Source organism: Oncorhynchus kisutch, linkage group LG4 (genome assembly GCF_002021735.2).
Source record: "Oncorhynchus kisutch isolate 150728-3 linkage group LG4, Okis_V2, whole genome shotgun sequence".
NCBI classification, from domain to species: Eukaryota; Metazoa; Chordata; class Actinopteri; order Salmoniformes; family Salmonidae; genus Oncorhynchus; species Oncorhynchus kisutch.
The window spans coordinates 36,644,563-36,663,301 of NC_034177.2; the positions used below are offsets into that span (position 1 = coordinate 36,644,563).

Sequence of the window (18,739 nt, forward strand, 5' to 3'; positions counted from 1 at the left end):
TCCTTGGCATGTTGGAATTCCCCACCCACACTTAAAGACACACAAACCAATTTGCAGGCACACACACATCTATAATTGAAGAGCAGTGTAGGTAGGCAGGCATGCAGGCAGTAGAGGCTGGTTCCTCCAGGTTAGGTTAGCGACAGGAAGCTACATGCCCTCTGAAAGACCTGAGCCACTTTGCATGGGGTGGCCCAATCACTACCTGCTACCTGCCACTCTTCCTACCCGTTCTGCTGATACAGTTGAAGTCTGAAGTTTACATACACAGGTTGGAGTCATTAAAACTCATTTTTCAACCACTCCACAAAAGTCTTGTTAACAAACTATAGTTTTGGTTAGGAAGTCGGCAAGTCGGTTAGGACATCTACTTAGTGCATGACAATTCATTTTTCCAACAATCATTTACAGATAGATTATTTCAATTATAATTCACTGTATCACAATTCCAGGGGGTCAAAAGTTCACTGTGCCTTTAAAGAGCATGAAAAATCCAGAAAATGATGTCATGGATTTAGAAGCTTCTGATAGGCTAATTGACATAATCTGAGTCAATTGGAGGTGTACCTGTGGATGTATTTCAAGTCCTACCTTCAAACTCAGTGCCTCTGCTCGACATCATGGGAAAATGTAAATAAAATCAGCAAAGACCTCCACAAGTCTGGTTCATCCTTGGGAGCAATTTCCAAACGCCTGAAGGTACCACGTTCATCTGTACAAACAATAGTACGCAAGTATAAAGACCATGGGACCATGCAGCTGTCATACCGCTCAGGAAAGAGATGCATTCTGTCTCCTAGAGATAAACTTACTTTGGTACGAAAAGTGCAAATCAATCCCAGAACAACAGCAATGGACCTTGTGAAGATGCTGGAGGAAACATGCACAAAAGTATCTATATCCACAGTAAAACGAGTCCTATGTCAACAACCTGAAAGGCCGCTCAGAAAGGAAGACGCCGACGCTCCAAAACCACCATAAAAAAAGCCAGACTACGGTTTGCAACTGCACACGGGGACAAAGATCGTACTTTTGGAGAAATGTCCTCTGGTCTGATGAAACAAAAATAGAACTGTTTGGCAATAATGACAAACGTTATGTTAGGATGAAAAATGGGGAGGCTTGCAAGCTGAAGAACACCATCTCAACCGTGAAACACAGAGGTGGCAGCATCATGTTGTGGGGGTGCTTTGCTGCAGAAGGTAATGGTGCACTTCAAAATAGATGGCTTCATGAGGAAAGGAAAATTATCTGGAAATATTGAAGCAACATCTTAAGACATCAGTCAGGAAGTTAAACCTTGTTTGCAATTGGGTCTTCCAAATGGACAATGACCCCAAGCATACTTCCAAAGTTGTGGCAAAATGGCTTAAGGACAACAAAGTCAAGGTATTGGAGTGGCCATCACAAAGCCCTGACCTCAATCATATAGAACATTTGTGGGCAGAACTGAAAAAGAGTGTGCGAGGAAGGCGGCCTACAAACCTGACTCAGTTACACCAGCTCTGTCAGGAGGAATGGGTTAAAATTCATCCAACTTATTGTGGGAAGCTTGTGGAAGGCTAACCGAAACTTTTGACCCAAGTTAAACATTTTAAAAGCAAAGTTACCAAATACTAATTGAGTGTATGTAAACTTCTAACCCACTGGGTATGTGATGAAAGAAATAAAAGCTGAAATAAATCACTTTCTACACTACTATTCTGACATTTCACATTCTTAAAATAAAGTGGTGATCCTAACTGACCTAAAACAGGGAATTTTAAAATTTGATTAAAATGTCAGGAATTGTGAAAAACTGAGTTTAAATGTATTTGGCTAAGGTGTATGTAAACATCCGACTTCAACTGTACATGTGCATCTGAATTTGCATGACTGTTCCTACTCCTGCTAAGAGAACAAAGAGAGCCCAGCCAGTGAAAAAGAGGAGGATGTGAGATTTAGATTAAACATTGATGATGTCATTACCTCCCTGTCAGTTTCTTTCAAAAGGGATGGGGGGGCTGCATGTAGAGCTTCACATTACAACTTGAAAAATAACACCACAATATATATATACCATGTACAAAATTCATCCTATTTCTTTGTATGATGAGTGTGTTACACATTATCCATGAATCCCAATGCAACATGAAGAATGTCCTTTCTATACAATGAAGAGCACAGCAATTTAGCTCATACATCGTCAGCCCAGAGCCCCCAGTGTGTGGCGATGACATCACTCACTAATAGGCTACTGCGTGTGCTGCTAGCTGGCTCACTGGCTGCCTGGCTGGCTGATCCTTCCTCACACAAGACATCTGCTTTTCACACAGGCCATTTACACCCACTGACAGACAAGGCCAAAGAGCCTCAAAGCCTGTGAAGAGGTGACTGGAATATTAAAGATGCATACACACCAGACACACACACCACAGATAAAACAGACACACACACCTCCCCCTGACTGTCTGAGTGAAATCCAGACTCTACACTGCCATCTGGGACACAACAGAGGGAATGATGGTCATGAAAACCCCTTCACTCCAGTGGAGAAAAGCCTTATATTGCCACAGAGGGAAAGATCTGAGTCTCTCAACATAAAATACAATATCTACCATAGTCCAGAAACCTGGTACAAGCTGGGTTCGATTTTTGGCCTGATCTCTTGCAGATTCTAGCTATTAAAGAATACTGTGAAGGTATACCGTAAACCAGTGTTACCCAACCAGAGGTAGTAGGACCCCTGGAGGTACATGGCCTATCCACATGGGGTACTTGAGAAAACTCATGAGCCCATAGGCATACTGGTAAAATGCAGATGGGTTACTTCCAATGATAATCTGGGCAGAGAAAAATATACTTGGTGGTACAGTAACCAATAAAGGTTGGGAACCACTGCCGTATAAAGTAATGATACGATATAATGATACTGTAATTCTACTATTATCAGTAATGATGATAAGGATAATATCTAAAGTCACTGGGTCAAACTGAGGCAGGCTTTTCAGATCGCTTGTCAGAGGGCGATAAGAAATCTAGAAAATTAATGCTGCGGACAGGTTTTGCATAACCCTAACGTCTACCAAAAATAAAACGTACAGTGTACCTTGAAATAAGTCACGACCACAGACTTCCTTGGACAAATGTTACATTTCTGAAACAACCCTTCCCATAAAAACACAATCAGCCCGATGTACAAAAAAAACCTCTACTCCATTCCTCTCTCCTCCGGCAGACAAACATGCAGCACACTGAAATGGTGAAGTGCCTTTAAAATGGTATTGATGTTAACAACGGGGGATGTACTTGACGATAATAGCCCTTCGTATGGAGACAATATGGCTGGCTTAGACACACGTCTCTCTGAGGAAGACTTAATGTAAATGTTAGTTTATTTTAAGCCAAAGCCCACTTCATGCTTATTAGGGTTGCCAAAGGAGGGTTTATCACTGGAAACTTAAGACTTTTATGAAATTTATCACCAGACTTCTAGTGGCCCTTTTGGGTACTTCAGATTATCACAGGAGACTAATCATCTCTGGCCCTCTGCGTGGCCTTATCACATGTACAACACATGAAAGAATTGTATACGATCATTTTAAAATACATTTAATGACAAAGCTGTAAAACATCCTAAATATAAACCAACTTAGTGAATGCATACCATTGGTATTTAATATGAGGGTTTCAGCATTAAAAATCTAAATTTTTTACAAACATTTATTTTGCTATGTCAATATGCATTTGTTGAAAATGTTTTGTCGCCAAACTGGTGGCAGTTGTGAAAAAAGTAAATAGTTGGAAGAGTTGCAGAGTTAATTGATGCCATTGTTGATTTGATGCTTTTTTTCATGAATTATACAATTTTCCTCTTGAACCATATGGTCTGAGCGAGGCAGTTATCTCCCAACAACAACTGCTCCCCAGGCGATGTTGATTAAGGCAGCCCTGCTCTGATTCAGAGGGTTTGGGTTAATTGCGGAAGACACATTTTGGTTGATTGCATTCAATTGTGCAACTGAATAGGTATCCCTTTTCCCTCTACTAGAAACTCATGGACAAAGATAAAATATATTAATATATAGTCTTAATGTATTAGAAGTTATTTAAGTATAAATTACCAGAGCTACGATAGATTGCCATTGATTAAGTTCATTACCAAAATTACTGAAGATTCTGCTACGAAAAATATAAACTCTTGGTAAATAGTGTACTTTACCTCAGGCGAGCAAAACCTTGACACTTCCTTAATATTAGATTTCGTGCACCAGCTATTGTTTACAAACATACACAGACCGCCAGCCCTGGTCTTACTGGAGGCAGCTGTTCTATCTTGACGATGCAGCGTGAACCCCGCCAGCTGTATGTCATCTGTGTCGTCGTTTAGCCACGACTTGGTGAAACATAAGATATTACAGTTTTTTTATGTCCCGTTGGTAGGATATTCGTGATCGTAGCTCGTCTACTTTGTTATCCAATGATTATACGTTGACTGATGGTAGAGACAGATTACCCACTCGCGGTCAGATGCTTACAAGGCATGCATGATAATTGTATAAATCAATTCCATTAATCATATATTTTGTTGGAACACATCCAGCAAATGAGAAAGTGTTTTCTAAGCCATTGAGGTGAAGTGAAGCATGGTAGAGATAGGTAGTGGTGCTTTATCTATCTGTAGCGAGCCAGTCATGTGTGTTCTCTGTACATGCTGTAGCTGTAGGCCTTAGAGACAGAGAACAGCCACATGCCTGCCATTGTTATTTGACACTGTGTTGAATCCCCCATATCCCCTCCTCTGTGGAGTTAACAGTACACAATGTTCTCCAGAAACACAGGGCCTCCTTTTCAACATCAACAGACAATGAATAGAGGAAGAGAGAGAGTGAGAAAGACAGATTGGGAGAGAGAGATAAAGACTAATGATTTGAGAGACAGTGGAGTTAGTTTGTTTTGGTGTCACCGCACCACGTAACATGTGTTTACATTAGTTAGAAACTCACTGATGCACCAGAAAATAGATGAGCAGCTACACTAAAGTGGGAGTGGCCTCAATTTTTTTTCTACTTCCATGCACCATTGTGTATGAGGGCTATTGGTATGATAAATCAAGCATTGAATAACTAGTGATACAAAAACCCAACATCCTCATCCCCTTCCACTAATAAATGAACCCTTCCTGTGGATTTGCGTTACCACTATGATCTCATCAATGGGCTATATGTTTTGTTCTGTGTTGTTGTTCTATAGTGGACCCACACAAGAGGACACTCCTCTTGGCCGGAAGAGACAAAATGTTGCTGTTTTAAAGCACATTTTCTGCAATTCTACTCATTTTGCGCCAGGGCAGAGAGAAAATGTTAGTTTTAAAGCAAATTATTATTGTGAATAGTCAGATTAATATAATAGTTCAATTTAAAACATGTTCATGCTTCCCTAATAATCGTGTTTACATGACATCTGAAATCAGGCTACCTGATGGGATTTTGAAAAATGCTTAAAATCGCCTACCACTTTCTGTGCATTGTTTTACCACAACGACCATGTTCCAACCTGCCTCTGTGATGAATCACGCTTCCACATGTGACAGTCCGACAGACAAATCTGGGTTTGGCGGATGCCAGGAGAACGATACCTGCCCCAAAGCATAGTGCCAACTGTAGAGTTTGGTGGAGGAGGAATAATGGTCTGGGGCTGTTTTTCATGGTTCAGGCCCCTTAGCATTAAGATTTCCATTCACTGGAACTACAGCATTCTAGACGATTCTGTGCTTCCAACTGTGGCAACAGTTTGGGGAAGGCCCTTTCCTGTTTCAGAATGACAATGCCCCCATGCAAAAAGGAAGGTCCATACAGAAATAGTTTGTCAAGTTCAGTGTGGAAGAATTTGCCTGGCCTGCACAGAGCCCTGACCTCAATTCCATATAACACCTTTGGGATGAATTGGAACCCCGACTACGATCAAGGTCTAAATCGCCCAACCTCACGAATGCTCGTGGCTGAATGGAAGTCCCCTCAGCAATGCTCCAACATCAAGTGGAAAGCCTTCCCAGAAGAGGAAAGGCTGTGATAGCAGCAAAGGGGGGGGTCAAACTCCATATTAATGGCCATGATTTTCGATGAGCAGGTGTCCACATAACTTTGTACGCAACATGACTAAAAGCATATGAAAACTATTTCTAACATGCATACTTTCAGTTCTTCCAAACTCCCTTTACTCGCGCATAAGCATAGAGGAAGGCATGCGCTGCTGGAACATGCACAGACCAAATACACCGCTGCAGTTGAAATACCCTACATCGGCTGACGAAGCCTCACAAGACTCACAGAACTGAAGCAAATCATACAATCTGGCCATGTTGATATTAAGATTTTAAATTGGTAACATCACACAATGTGACATATAATAATCACAAAAGACTGAATCCAACGTACAGGCCTTTAGGTGATCTTCCCGTGTCGAGTGTGGTTCCTTACGTGCCCTTACACTCGCTCTTTAACAGACATACACGTGCACAAACTCGTGTGAATAACAAACAGACACACGGGAACATCGACAGATACGTCTCCTAAAACATACGGCCTGTGTTTCTATGGCCACCAGTCGGCCCTGGAGACTGGGTTGCCATGGAGACAGCTGTGTCTTAATGAGATTCCCCAGCAGGGTGCAAGTTGGGTAACTAGAACATTCCATCAAACCCTGCGTGACAGCAGGTGGCCATTAAAGTTGTGTGTGTGTGTGTGTGTGTGTGTGTATTGTTTGCGCTCACAGTTTCACAGCTTCCTCTGGTGTGAGCACACCCGCATACCAGGGTTAAAGCACCTGGCAACTTGATAACTTTTGCACTCAGTGAATTTCTGTCACTTTACACCGTACTCTCCTCACTCCCCTTTCATTCACAACATCTCTCACACTTGTTTTTGTCAGTTAGATTGTCATTTCTTCCTCAGAGAGATTTGCACTATTTTAACTTGCTCAGTAGTGTATAACACACATAAACCACCCAGTACCCACACTCTGAGTCTAAAGTCACAAAACACTTGACAGTCTGTAGCTAGATTAGAAGAGGGGAATCATGTCCGCCCTGTTCATTACACTTCACCACGCTGAACACATTTCGTACGTGAACTCACTCCTTGGTGATGATGCCCCTGTGTCCGGTGGGAGTGGCCAGCTGGGGGTCCAGACCGTGTGTGTCCAGGATGTGTCTGGCTGCCGGGCTCAACCGCAACCTGGGGGGAGAGGAAAGGACAGAGAGACACACAGACACAAAATTAATCTGACCATAAGCATGTCCTGATTGGTCAGAGAACATGAATAGTCAACATTAAATGTAAACAAATATTTTTTCAGAATGTGTTATTTTTCAGCTTATGTATACCATATAGGCTTCAGCCCATTAAGCTGTCAATGCACTCAGCTTGTGTACATTCTAGACAGTTCAGAACATGCACCTGCATTACCATTCACTACCGTAAGTAAGCATTTCACTGTTAGTTTGAACTAGTTGTTTTACGAAGTATGTGACAAATACAATTTTATTTGATTAGATTCACTTTCACCTAAAAAGGCAACAAAAAAAAAAGCAGCTATGAGCGTAAATGCTTCGCCCTGTGACATTTTAATAGAGGAGCAATTAAACTGTTCTAAAGGACCGATTTAATGTCTCTGCCGTTGGGCCTTAACACCCACTTCAATCCTAAAAACATTGACATGACCCTGCTCTCACGCTTTCTCAATTTAGACAGAGGATAATGACAGTGGTACTGCTCAAATTAGCAAACACTCATTGAAGTCAAGTGACTTTCAGAGTCCATTTTAGAGGTTGACCGATTATGATTTTTCAACGCCGATACCGATTATTGGAGGACCAAAAAAGCCGATACCGATTAATCGGCTGATAAAAAAATATATATATATGTTTTTGTAATAATGACAATTAAAATAAGTGTTCATTCAGTATTGTTGTAAGTTAAGTAAATAATGAAACATTTTGGTTTAAATAATGCAAAAACAAAGTGTTGGAGAAGAAAGTAAAAGTGCAATATGTGCTATGTCAGAAAGCTAACCTTTCAGTTCCTTGCTGAGAACATATGAAAGATGGTGGTTCCTTTTAACATGAGTCTTCAATATTCCCAGGTACGAAGTTTTAGGTTGTAGTTATTATGGGAATTATAGGACTATTTCCCTCTATACCATTTGTTTGATTATTGGATGTTCTTATAGGCACTTTAGCCAGTGTAACAGTAAGGCTTCCGTCCCTCTCCTCGCTCCTCCCTGGGCTCGAACCAGCAACATAACGACAACAGCCACCATCAAAGTAGCGTTACCCATGCAGAGCAAGGGGAACAACTACTAGAAGGCTCAGAGCGAGTGACGTTTGAAACGCTATTAGCGCGATAACTAGCTAGCCATTTCACTTCGGTTACACCAGCCTTATTTCGGGAGTAGATAGGCTTGAAGTCATAAACAGCGCAATGCTTGACGCACAACGAAGAGCTGCTGTTAAAATGCATGAAAGTGCTGTTTGAATGAATGTTTATGCGCCGGCTTCTGCCTACCAATGCTCAGTCAGATACTTAGATACTTGTATGCTCAGTCAGACCTTTAACCCTGCTTCATTTGAACAAGCTTTGGGGGAAAATGGGAATACAAGTGGACAGTGGAAACACACATTTTTCTGAATAGGCCCTGATTTGATGTTTAGTTCCAGCTCCTGTCCTATGTGTGTTAATAAGGCAGGAGAGTATCTCTTGCGTTTTAACATGGATGTGGAAAGGGACAGTTGACTTACTCAGCACGTTGTGTGATGGTGGAGACCCTAAGAATGGGAAAAGGAGTTGTATGTACTCTGAACGTTTATCTGACCAGGCAAAAGGGGATTGGCTTCAGCTGTAGTCTAGTTCCTCTCAAGGTTTCTTCCTTCCTTGGGAGTTTCTTTCTTACCACTGAAGCATCTATTTGCTCTTTACAGGGTCATGCCAAGGTTGTTATCAAGCACTTTTGACAAATGTTTGTGTATTTGTGAAAAGCACTACACAAATACCAATTGATTTACTGATTAATTTAATGATTAGTTGATTAGAATGGCAGAGTAGAGCATGACAGTAGAGTGATGTAATAGTGGGAGAGAGGAAGAAGAGGAGAGAGGTGAGACTCACGGTCCTGTGGAGGCTGCTCTGGGGGGATGTGGTGGTGGTGCAGTGGGGGCTGCCGGAGCGGGAGTTGCTTGGGTGGCTGCCACAGGTGGCGGGATCTCCACTGTCTTCCAGTCCTCCCCTTCCTCCACCATGAGGGCAATGAGAGTCCCCAGACGCACGGCACGACTGCCCTCCTCCATCTGAGGACACGCAGAGACACTTTTATAATAATAATCACTATCAAGCTGCATTTGAATTTGACTCAGAATGCGCAAGAAGACTGAGGAGAGGTGGAGAAATAGAGAGGGGAAGAAAGCACATAAGAACGAGAAAGAGCATTTGGGGGAAGAAGGAAGGGAGAAGAAGAGAGGAACTAGAGAGGGAGAGAACACATGATAGGAAGAATGTAAAGAACCACCAGGAGGAGGATTTTCAAAAGATCATTACCTCTTGACATAATATGTTACTGCTACCAGAGGGACCATAGGCAGACCTTTCCATCCACTGTGTGTCTGTCCACACTGCCTACTCAATTCACTTCATTTCCCCTCACCTGTTCTGACAAAACACACAAGGCCAAGGACTCTAATGGAGGCGGGAATGAATGCTTACTGTTCCTTCACACACACCCCCCGGTCGCACATCGATTCGCTCTCAATATCCATCTTTCTCTTCATCTCGGTCTCTAACAGCGTCATTAAGGCACAGCGTGGATGTCTCCACCCCCTCATAGTCAGCAAGGTGTTTTTCCCCGGTCAATATTGATTAGTTTTAAATGAAAGGCCAGGCACAATGGATGAGGCAGGGCTGTAACACTCCATCTATTTCCAAATGGTATCCACTTACGGAGCTGTCATTCCTGCTAAAGGGCGTAGCTCCGCTCGCCAGAAAAGAAGAGAAAAACAACACAAATAACAACCGCTGTTGCCGACAGGAAAAGCAGTCCCATTCAATCATGGCGACAATGAAATTGATCAGGCAATTGGTTTCTGCATTAGATCAGAACACAAGCCCTTGTAACTGGCTGAATGTCAGATAGCTTTGAATCAAGGAGTTCACCCAGTCACCTTCTCCCCAGTGGCATCTAAACAATAGATGTGCTCCAATAAGACCACGGACTTCACCTAACCAGAAACAACAGCAGGATAAGACCACCTGCGCTCCCAGGCCAGCCAGCAGGCCAGGCACACCTCCAGTTTCACCCAGGATATTCCCCTCAGTACAACAGTCAAAAACACTTTACTACCATGTCTCACTGAGTAAAGGCAAGGGACTCCTAAAAGCAAAAAGGTAGGCAAATTTCTATTGTCCATTGGATAGTAGGTAGCTAGGGAAGATGTGACTGCTTTGGCAGTGAGAAGAAGGAAAAAAAAAGTTTTGTTTACTACAAAATAGCTGCACAACATCCCTGACGCATTAAACTACCAAGACTACCCGGTCTGTTTGTTGTGTGATATATAGATATATATATATGGCTTCCTGTCCATATGCTAGGTGCTACAGGTAGTGTGTATGTGTGTCTCTCCATGGCACCTCTGGCCCAGTGTGAGGTGATCAATAAATGGCAGGGCCTCATGGCTTTAGAAATGCCATTACCACATACAGTAGGACTATGTGGCTATGTTGGTTACATTCACCACAATGAGAAATGACAGGATTACCAGAACAGTTGGATGTGACATGACACTGAACTTCAGCCCTGGCTGTGACCACTGACCCTAGCCGGGTCATACAGCTGTCTGAAGGGCATGACAGATTAGTATATCCCCATCATAATCCACATATCTTCATTTGATTGGATCAGTGCAACACTGCAGTATTTCAAACTGCCTCTGACAACCACCATCCCAATAGGCACAACTCTATTGTGCTACAAAACAAACCCATTAAATTCCAATGTGACTGTGGGGCTGCAAATACAAGAACACATACTGAGCAATGAACAAGAAAACATACAACCACAGTCTTGCACAATACTGTGCCACACAATGCATGTAACTGGTGTGTGTGAGAGTGAGTGAGTGAGAGACCAGCGATGCTCTCTCCCTACCATTAGGCTCTATAAACACCAGTTAGACAAGTAGGTATTTATAGACGTTTAACACAGCTCTCGAAGAAGCTGCGGCTGGGGGCTGTGTCATTCACAGCCTTTACACACGCACACATCATCATTGTCCCTTTCTTTCCACTTATTCACAGATGGGGTGCAGTGTGTGGGGCTCAACACTGCCATCTGGTTGCAAAAGGACAGTGCCGGTCCTGAACCATTCCGCCACATCATAGCAAACACAGGCACTTAGCCAAATAACTGAGCAGCACCTCCGACCTCAGCAGACAGTGAAATGGCACAGGTTCAACCTGACTGACACACATTAAAAGACCTGGCTGGTTTCAGTAAAGAACAATAAGTCAAGAGGTGGATGAGGAGGACACCATTTTTAGCAGGCTATGCACAGATTTCAGAAAATTACTCTTTACTCTTGTGATCTCTGACACAATTCAAGACTCACACACCCAGACTTGCACCCTCAACAAGGATAGGCTTGACACCTGTGACTTGTAAACAGTACACAATTAGTCCCTCGCCTCCAGATCAAAGAGAAAGGAAGAGGTGGGGAAGAGGGTGGCTTATTTTGGAGACTCTTGGAATAAAAATATCCTGTATTGATTTGGTGTGTGTGCGCCTCCGTGTGAGTGTATTGATCTGCCAGGACAGAAAGAGGGATTTGAGGCGATATGATTGAATCCTATATCCTGCAACTTGTTACTGGGCAGACTAGTCTAATTAGAGTCCAGAGGAGGGCTTTTCCCCAGCAGCCCTCTCTCTCCCAGGGCTTTTGATTCGTCTGCATTCTCAATCTGATAAATTAAAGCACACGAGTGAGATCAGTGAGTATAGTGTTCCTACGGGGTCTATCCTGAATATATCAACTAGTTCATATATTATATAACGAAACACCATTTATAGGTTAACCTATGCATTTTGTATCATTTCAAAGACCAGACAAAGATCTGTGTTGGATTGAAACGTTGCCTATAAAAGGTGGTAAATTGGGAGCATATTCAACATGCAGGCCTTTCTGTTCTTCTCTTCATAAGGCTTCCGGCCCAGGGGAGAACGACTGGCCCTTCTCATTAATGCCACAGAAGGCCCACCGCTCCTGCAGGTATTATTGGCAGAAAGCATGATCCTCCATTATAGTGAATGGGGAAATGGCAATCTTCATGGTCAATCTTCATGTAAATAAACACTTTCGGAGACAATCATGGTACCAATAATTGCTTCTGATACACCAGATGTGTGTCCTTGAACCAATAATTTTAAAATCGTACAGAGAAGTTGAGTTGCTAATTGAGTTGCTAATGGCAGCATGCAGTATCCCGGCCGGCCATCAACTTGAGTTATGCTGCGTTTAGACGAGGGATGCAAAAACCGGCATACCAGTCGACATTGCGGGAAGGAAAGCAAGAAAGACGGTGATGGCAAAAGCAAGCCAGCATGACGGGATGCGTTGCTATGGTGATTTCAGAGCAAATCAACATCCGGTAGAAAACAATGCTACGGCAGACAGCAAAAGTTGAAATATTTGAACTCTGGCGGCAAGTCCCATCTACCATGGTGGCTGACGGCATTCACTGCCAGCTTCAACAGCATTTACCGTTGAGCTCCGGACATCCGGATTGACGTCTACCTCGTACCAGGTAAACGCAGCATTACTGAATTTGAGGGGGCAGCACCGAGCTAGCCTGTAACGTCACTTCCTCGAGTAGCTCTAACTACACGTTATGCCTCCATGAGACGCCATCTTAACTCACTTCATTTGACTTCAATGATCTATTGAGGCTTCACATAGAAATTAATGACGTCACGTGATGGATGGCTTTGTCCATTATTTTTACAGTCATGGTTTGGCTAGTTGTAGTGCAGGGAAGATGTCAGTTGAGCAGAGACACAGCCAACAAACTCCCCCCTGGAAGATTAATCTATCCTAAAATGACAGCATCCTGATGAGAAAGTATGTAGGAATGGAGGGAGGGAAGCAGAGTGATAAATTACATGATAAATGCTGTCAGGTTAGCACTGTGGACCATGTCAGACCATCTTCATCTAGCCTTTCCTTCTTCCATCCATCTAAACATCCATCCATCTTGCCACTAGTTATCTCGACCGTTAAATGTTGACATACATTCTGTCCACTGTATCAATCCATCTCGAAAATCCCTGCACACCCACCGATCCATCAATGTGTGGGGGATCTCTACATGTGCCCTATCAGCCTTTTGTGTGTTCACGGATGTAACACTAGAAGCTAAACTAGAATCCTAGTGGGTACATGCTTAGACAGCACCGCTACTACACCACTGTGGGCTAATCTGTGCTGTGATCTACAGAGAGCAGAGGCCATCAAGCCCCTTCCACACACAGCCAGGAAAAACATCGCTCATACTAGTAACACCACACACGATACACACCAGGACGCAGACACACATCCACACAGACTGGCACGCTTCCTCTCTAATACCCCCAGTAGAGACTGGGTCTGGGGTATTCAGTGGTGGGGGTGTTGGTCTGGATGCTAGCTGAACCTGGGGGGGGATTATCGCTCTCCCTCTTTCTGCCAGCTCCAAGCCTTCCTAAATGCCCCTTCCTCCAACTCCTGGGACGTTGCCATGGAAACTACCTTATCCCCATGGCAGCCGAGACATGGATCGGAAGGAGGGAGAGGGAAGAGAAAGAAAACATGAAGAAGAGAATGAGAATGGAGCAAGGGCTAAAAAAGGCAGAGAGAGAAATTATAATTGAAAACACATAACAATGAGAGAGACACTTCGCCTGCTGATAGTGATGTCATAGAAGTGTTATATTTCCAGAGCAACACTCTTGTTTATGCACACGAGTTGCTATCTGTCTAAGTAATTACTCCACATCAGCTCTTTATTCATGGTACACTCAGACACCACCTGAACCACAGCACTAGAACAACATGGGTATGCTTCGCTGAACTATGATATGTGGCCTGGTTTACACGGCTAATTGCCATTAGGACACTGTTCTGAATGATGTGACACTCACTGATCGGATGACTGACTGGAGGGAACCATGGCATCAGCTGTGGGAGGTCACACTGTGTGTGTGTGTGTGTGTGTGTGTGTCACTTAGCTAGTTATTGAATGTTGGGTTGAAAATAAAAAATGTAAAAACACATTACATGACCGGAAGTATGTGGACACAATCCAGAATCATGGGCATTAATATAGAGTTGGTCCCTCCTTTGCTGCTATAACAGCCTCTACTCTTCTGGGAAGGCTTTCCACTCGATGTTGTACCATTGCTGCGGGGACTTGCTTCCATTCAGCCACGAGAACATTAGCGAGGTCGGGCACTTTCAATTCACCCCAAAGATGTTCGATGGGGTTGAGCTCAGGGCTCGGAGCAGGCCAGTCAAGTTCTTCCACACCGATTTCGACAAACCATTTCTGTATGGACCTCACTTTGTGCTGTCATGTCATGCTGAAACAGGAAAAGGGTTTTCCCCAAACTGTTACCACAAAGTTGGAAGCACAGAATCGTCTAGAATGTCATTGTATGCTGTAGCGTTAAGATTTCCCTTCACTGGAACTAAGGGGCCAAGCCCGAACCATGAAAAAAAACAGCCCCAGACCATTATTCCTACTCCACCAAACTTCACAGTTGGCACTACGCATTCGGGCAGGTAGTGTTCTCCTGGCATCCGCCAAAACCAGATTCGTCTGTCGGACTACCAGATGGTGAAGCGTGATTCATCACTCCAGAGAACGTGTTTCCAGAGTTCAATGGCGGCGAGCTTTACACCACTCCAGCCGACGCTTGGCAATGCGCATGGTGAGCTTAGGCTTGTGTGTGGCTGCTCGGCCATGGAAATCCATTTCATGAAGCTCCCAACGAACAGTTATTGTGCTGACGTTGCCTCCAGAGGCAGTTTTGAACTCGGTAGTGAGTATTGCAACTGAGTACAGAATATTTTTACACGCTACGCGCTTCAATGGTCCCGTTCTGTGAGCTTGTGTGGCCTAGGCTACCACTTCACAGCTGAGCCGTTGTTGCTCCTAGACGTTTCCACCTCACAATAACAGCACTTACAGTTGACCGAGGAAGCTCTAGCAGGGAAAAAATTTGATGAACTGACTATGACAGTGCCACATGAAGTCACTGAGCTCTTCAGTAAGGCCATTCTATTGTCAATGTTATCCTATGGAGATTGCATGGCTCTGTGCTCAATTTTATACACCTGCCAGCAACGGGTGTGGCTGAAATAGCCGAATCCACTCATTTGAAGGTGTGTCCACATACACAATATATACAAAAGTATGTCATTATGACTGCTGGATCATTTACCTCTGATAATTAAGAGGACGGAGGAAAGGATGGTTTACAGGCAAAGCTGTACCACAGAGTTTCCATCAATATCCTCTCACTCGCTCTCGTTAGGACGTAATTGGAGGCTTTCTCCCATTGCCAGATCGATCTGACAGCGGAGGATAAACTGCTTTCATCCCTCTGTTCTGAGGGACAAACATGTGGTGCAGTGTTGATGAAAGACAAGTGATCGGTCTGTCTTTGGCAGAGTCATTAATATTCACACAACACACACACAGAGACAGAGGTCACGAAGCACACCTCATCACTGATGTTCCACCAACTAAGGAGAAGAGGGAAGCCCTAAGAACTGACACACACACACACACAACACAGTTCACTCACCAGTATCTTGGCCAGGACGCCGTCATCACTGGACTCCAGGGTAACCACGGCCTTGTCCGTCTCGATCTCACAGAGCGCATCGCCAGCCGCTACCGCATCACCTGCAGGACACCAGCAACAGTCAGACCGCTTAGAATGTCAAAGACCAATAATTGGGAAAAGGAAAAAGTTACATGAAAAAAAATTGCCGAAAGTGTAGAAAGTCAATTTCTAAGGGATGATGAAACCATAGATATAGAACTGCTATGGTGGTAACACTCTGATCATTAGGCTATACAGTGGGGTACATAGTCACCCTTGATAAAGATGAGCAAGAAAATAGTGTACAATAATACAACTGAGCTACTGTATACTGTATGAGAAAAAAAGTGGGACAATTTATTATTATTATACAGTATATACTAATACAATTGCTCAGAGAAAATAGATTTAGTTTAAAAAGTTATAAAAACAAAATCTCAAAAAGATATGGGTCAAAATTATTGGCACCCGTTTTCAGTTCTCCAGCACCCTGCCCTTGCAAGGATAACGACACAGGCTTTTTCTCAAATGTTTTATGAGATTGGAGAAGATCATTCCTCCACATAGAATCTTTCCACATCCTTGATATCCTTCATCTGCGCTTATGGACTGCCCTTCAATTCAAACAGTAGCAATACTGGGTGTAAAGGAAGGGGTTCTGGTGGATTTAGATGTTCTTCATAATATTTCTCATGCATCTACATTTCCCTATGGGGCTAGGGAAGCAAGTCTAAAACAGGAGAGGGGAGGGATAATTCAATATGTTTTATTAAAAAGAGGCCATTTGTTATTGAGTGAAGACAAGGCAGAAGAGGAAGATGGATGCTGGGGCCTATTGGGCAGGGGTCACATTAAGTCAGACTTTATTTTCAACAGGTGATCCTAGGGCGGGAAGGTCACTTCAGGTCAGCACAATAACACAGGGAGAGAGAAGGTACACATCCATACAGGAAAACACCATCCTCAGCTCCAATATCCTGCCTAGTAAAAGATCACCTCAACTTTTAGGATGAGCTAAAGGGAGAATTGTGGGAGAGAGGGTAGTGGGAGGATCATAGAGGATGTGCGGGAAGAAGTGGGCAGGGGTGGGAGTGAGAATTGACCTCAGAAGCTCCAGAGAGCCGGGAGAAGGGAGGACTAGATTGGATGTGTGTGTGTGGTTTTAACACCAGATGACCCAAGGGGTTAGCCAGTGATGAGCGATATTAAAAGTTAAACAGTCAACCACCTGCCCCTTTCAACTCTTCTCCACTGGAATGGCAATAGGATTAAGCTACACGGTGACACAAACGTACAATACAAGGGGATGGGCAGGGATGTTCTTCCCTGTCTTCTCTCTTTCTGGCAGTCGTGCGAATAATGAATAACTGTTGGCGTGTGTGCAGAGGCCCGTCGGCCGGAGGCTTGACCACTTTGAGCGGGCCAAATCTGACATGACATGAACAGACATAAAACTTTACCAGGGGTTGCTAAAACAGCTGTCCTCCAGTTTGTTATGGACTAAGGGCTCATGTGTACGACGCACCTGAACTACTGTCCGAGTGCTTAGCTTACAGAAACGTACCACCTCGATTGCGTATGCAGACAAACTGATCCACCACATGAACCTTAACACGCCGATGAGATCTAGGATCCAAATTCACCACGTCTGCCTTGGACCCGCTCTTGCGCAGTGGAACACAGAACGATGTGTGGCCACTTACGTTTATAGTGCTGTCCTTTCAGCAAAACGATTCGAAGGGCCTTCAAATCGCTTAAAATAACCCTCATCAAGATCTCTTGCCTAATCAGTACTTATTACAAATAGAAGATAATCACTTCTCACCATGGAGCTCATTTAGTGAAGTTAGATCAAAGCTTAGTCAATGTCTCGCAAGATCACTTAAACATTGATTGGAATTTAATAGCATATCCTATAGCATAGTAGGCCTATAATATGTCACACCAAAAACAACTTAGTCATTTAATATTCGAAGCTGAATAGGAAAATAGTGCCTTCGGAAAGTATTCAGACCATGACATTTTCCAAATTTTGTTACTTTACGGCCTTATTCCACAATGGATAAAATAAAATCCTCAACAATCTACGCACAACACCCCATAATGAGAAAGCAAAAAAAACAGGTTATTATTTTTGCTAATTTATTACAAATAAAAAACAAATACCTTATTTACATAAGTATTCAGACCTTTTGCTATGAGACTTGAAATTGAGCTGAGATGCATCCTGCTTCCATTGGTCATCCTTGAGATATTTCTACAACTTGGAGTCCACCTGTGGTAAATTAAATTGATTAGACATGATTTGGAAAAGCACACACCTGTCTACATAAAAAAGGTCCCACAGTTGACAGTGCATGTCAGAGCAAAAATAGTCCATAGAGCTCAGAGACAGGATTGTGTTGAGGCACAGATCTGGGGAAGGGTGCCAAATATATATATTTTTTAAATAAATAAATTTAAAATAAAAAAAATAGGCAGCATTGAAGAATCAAGAATCAGTGTCAAATGGAAGAATTTTGGAATCACTAAGACTCTTCCTAGAGCTGGCCAAACTGAGCAATCGGGGAAGGGCCATGGTAAGGTAGGTGACCAAGAAACCGATGGTCACTCTGTCAGAGCTCCAGAGTTCCTCTGTGGAGACGGGAGAACATACCAGAAGGACAACCATCTCTGCAGCACTCCACCAATCAGGCCTTTATGGTAGAGTGGCCAGGCAGAAGCCACTCCTCTGTAAAAGGCACATTATAGCCGCTTGGTGTTTGCCAAAAGGCCCCTAAAGGACTCAGACCATGAGAAAAAATATTCTCTGGCCTGATGAAACCAAGATTGAACTCTTTGGCCTGAATGCAAG

At 43.4% G+C, this 18,739-nt stretch overlaps 1 protein-coding gene across 3 annotated transcripts in view; it reads right to left on the minus strand.

Annotated features, from left to right (window-relative positions):
• The window catches only part of pdhx (pyruvate dehydrogenase complex component X), a 76,409-nt gene that overhangs the window by 29,097 nt on the left and 28,573 nt on the right, over positions 1-18,739 (minus strand). For 2 of the 3 annotated variants that reach the window (XM_031822918.1, XM_020480941.2), the window contains 3 exons: positions 15,865-15,965; positions 9,144-9,322; positions 7,116-7,214 (listed from right to left, as the gene is read on the minus strand). In XM_031822918.1, the coding sequence (XP_031678778.1) occupies positions 7,116-7,214; positions 9,144-9,322; positions 15,865-15,965 (379 nt within the window). Of the gene's footprint in view, positions 1-7,115; positions 7,215-9,143; positions 9,323-15,864; positions 15,966-18,074; positions 18,155-18,739 lie in introns of those variants that run through there. The other variant, XM_031822919.1, reaches the window with a different exon arrangement.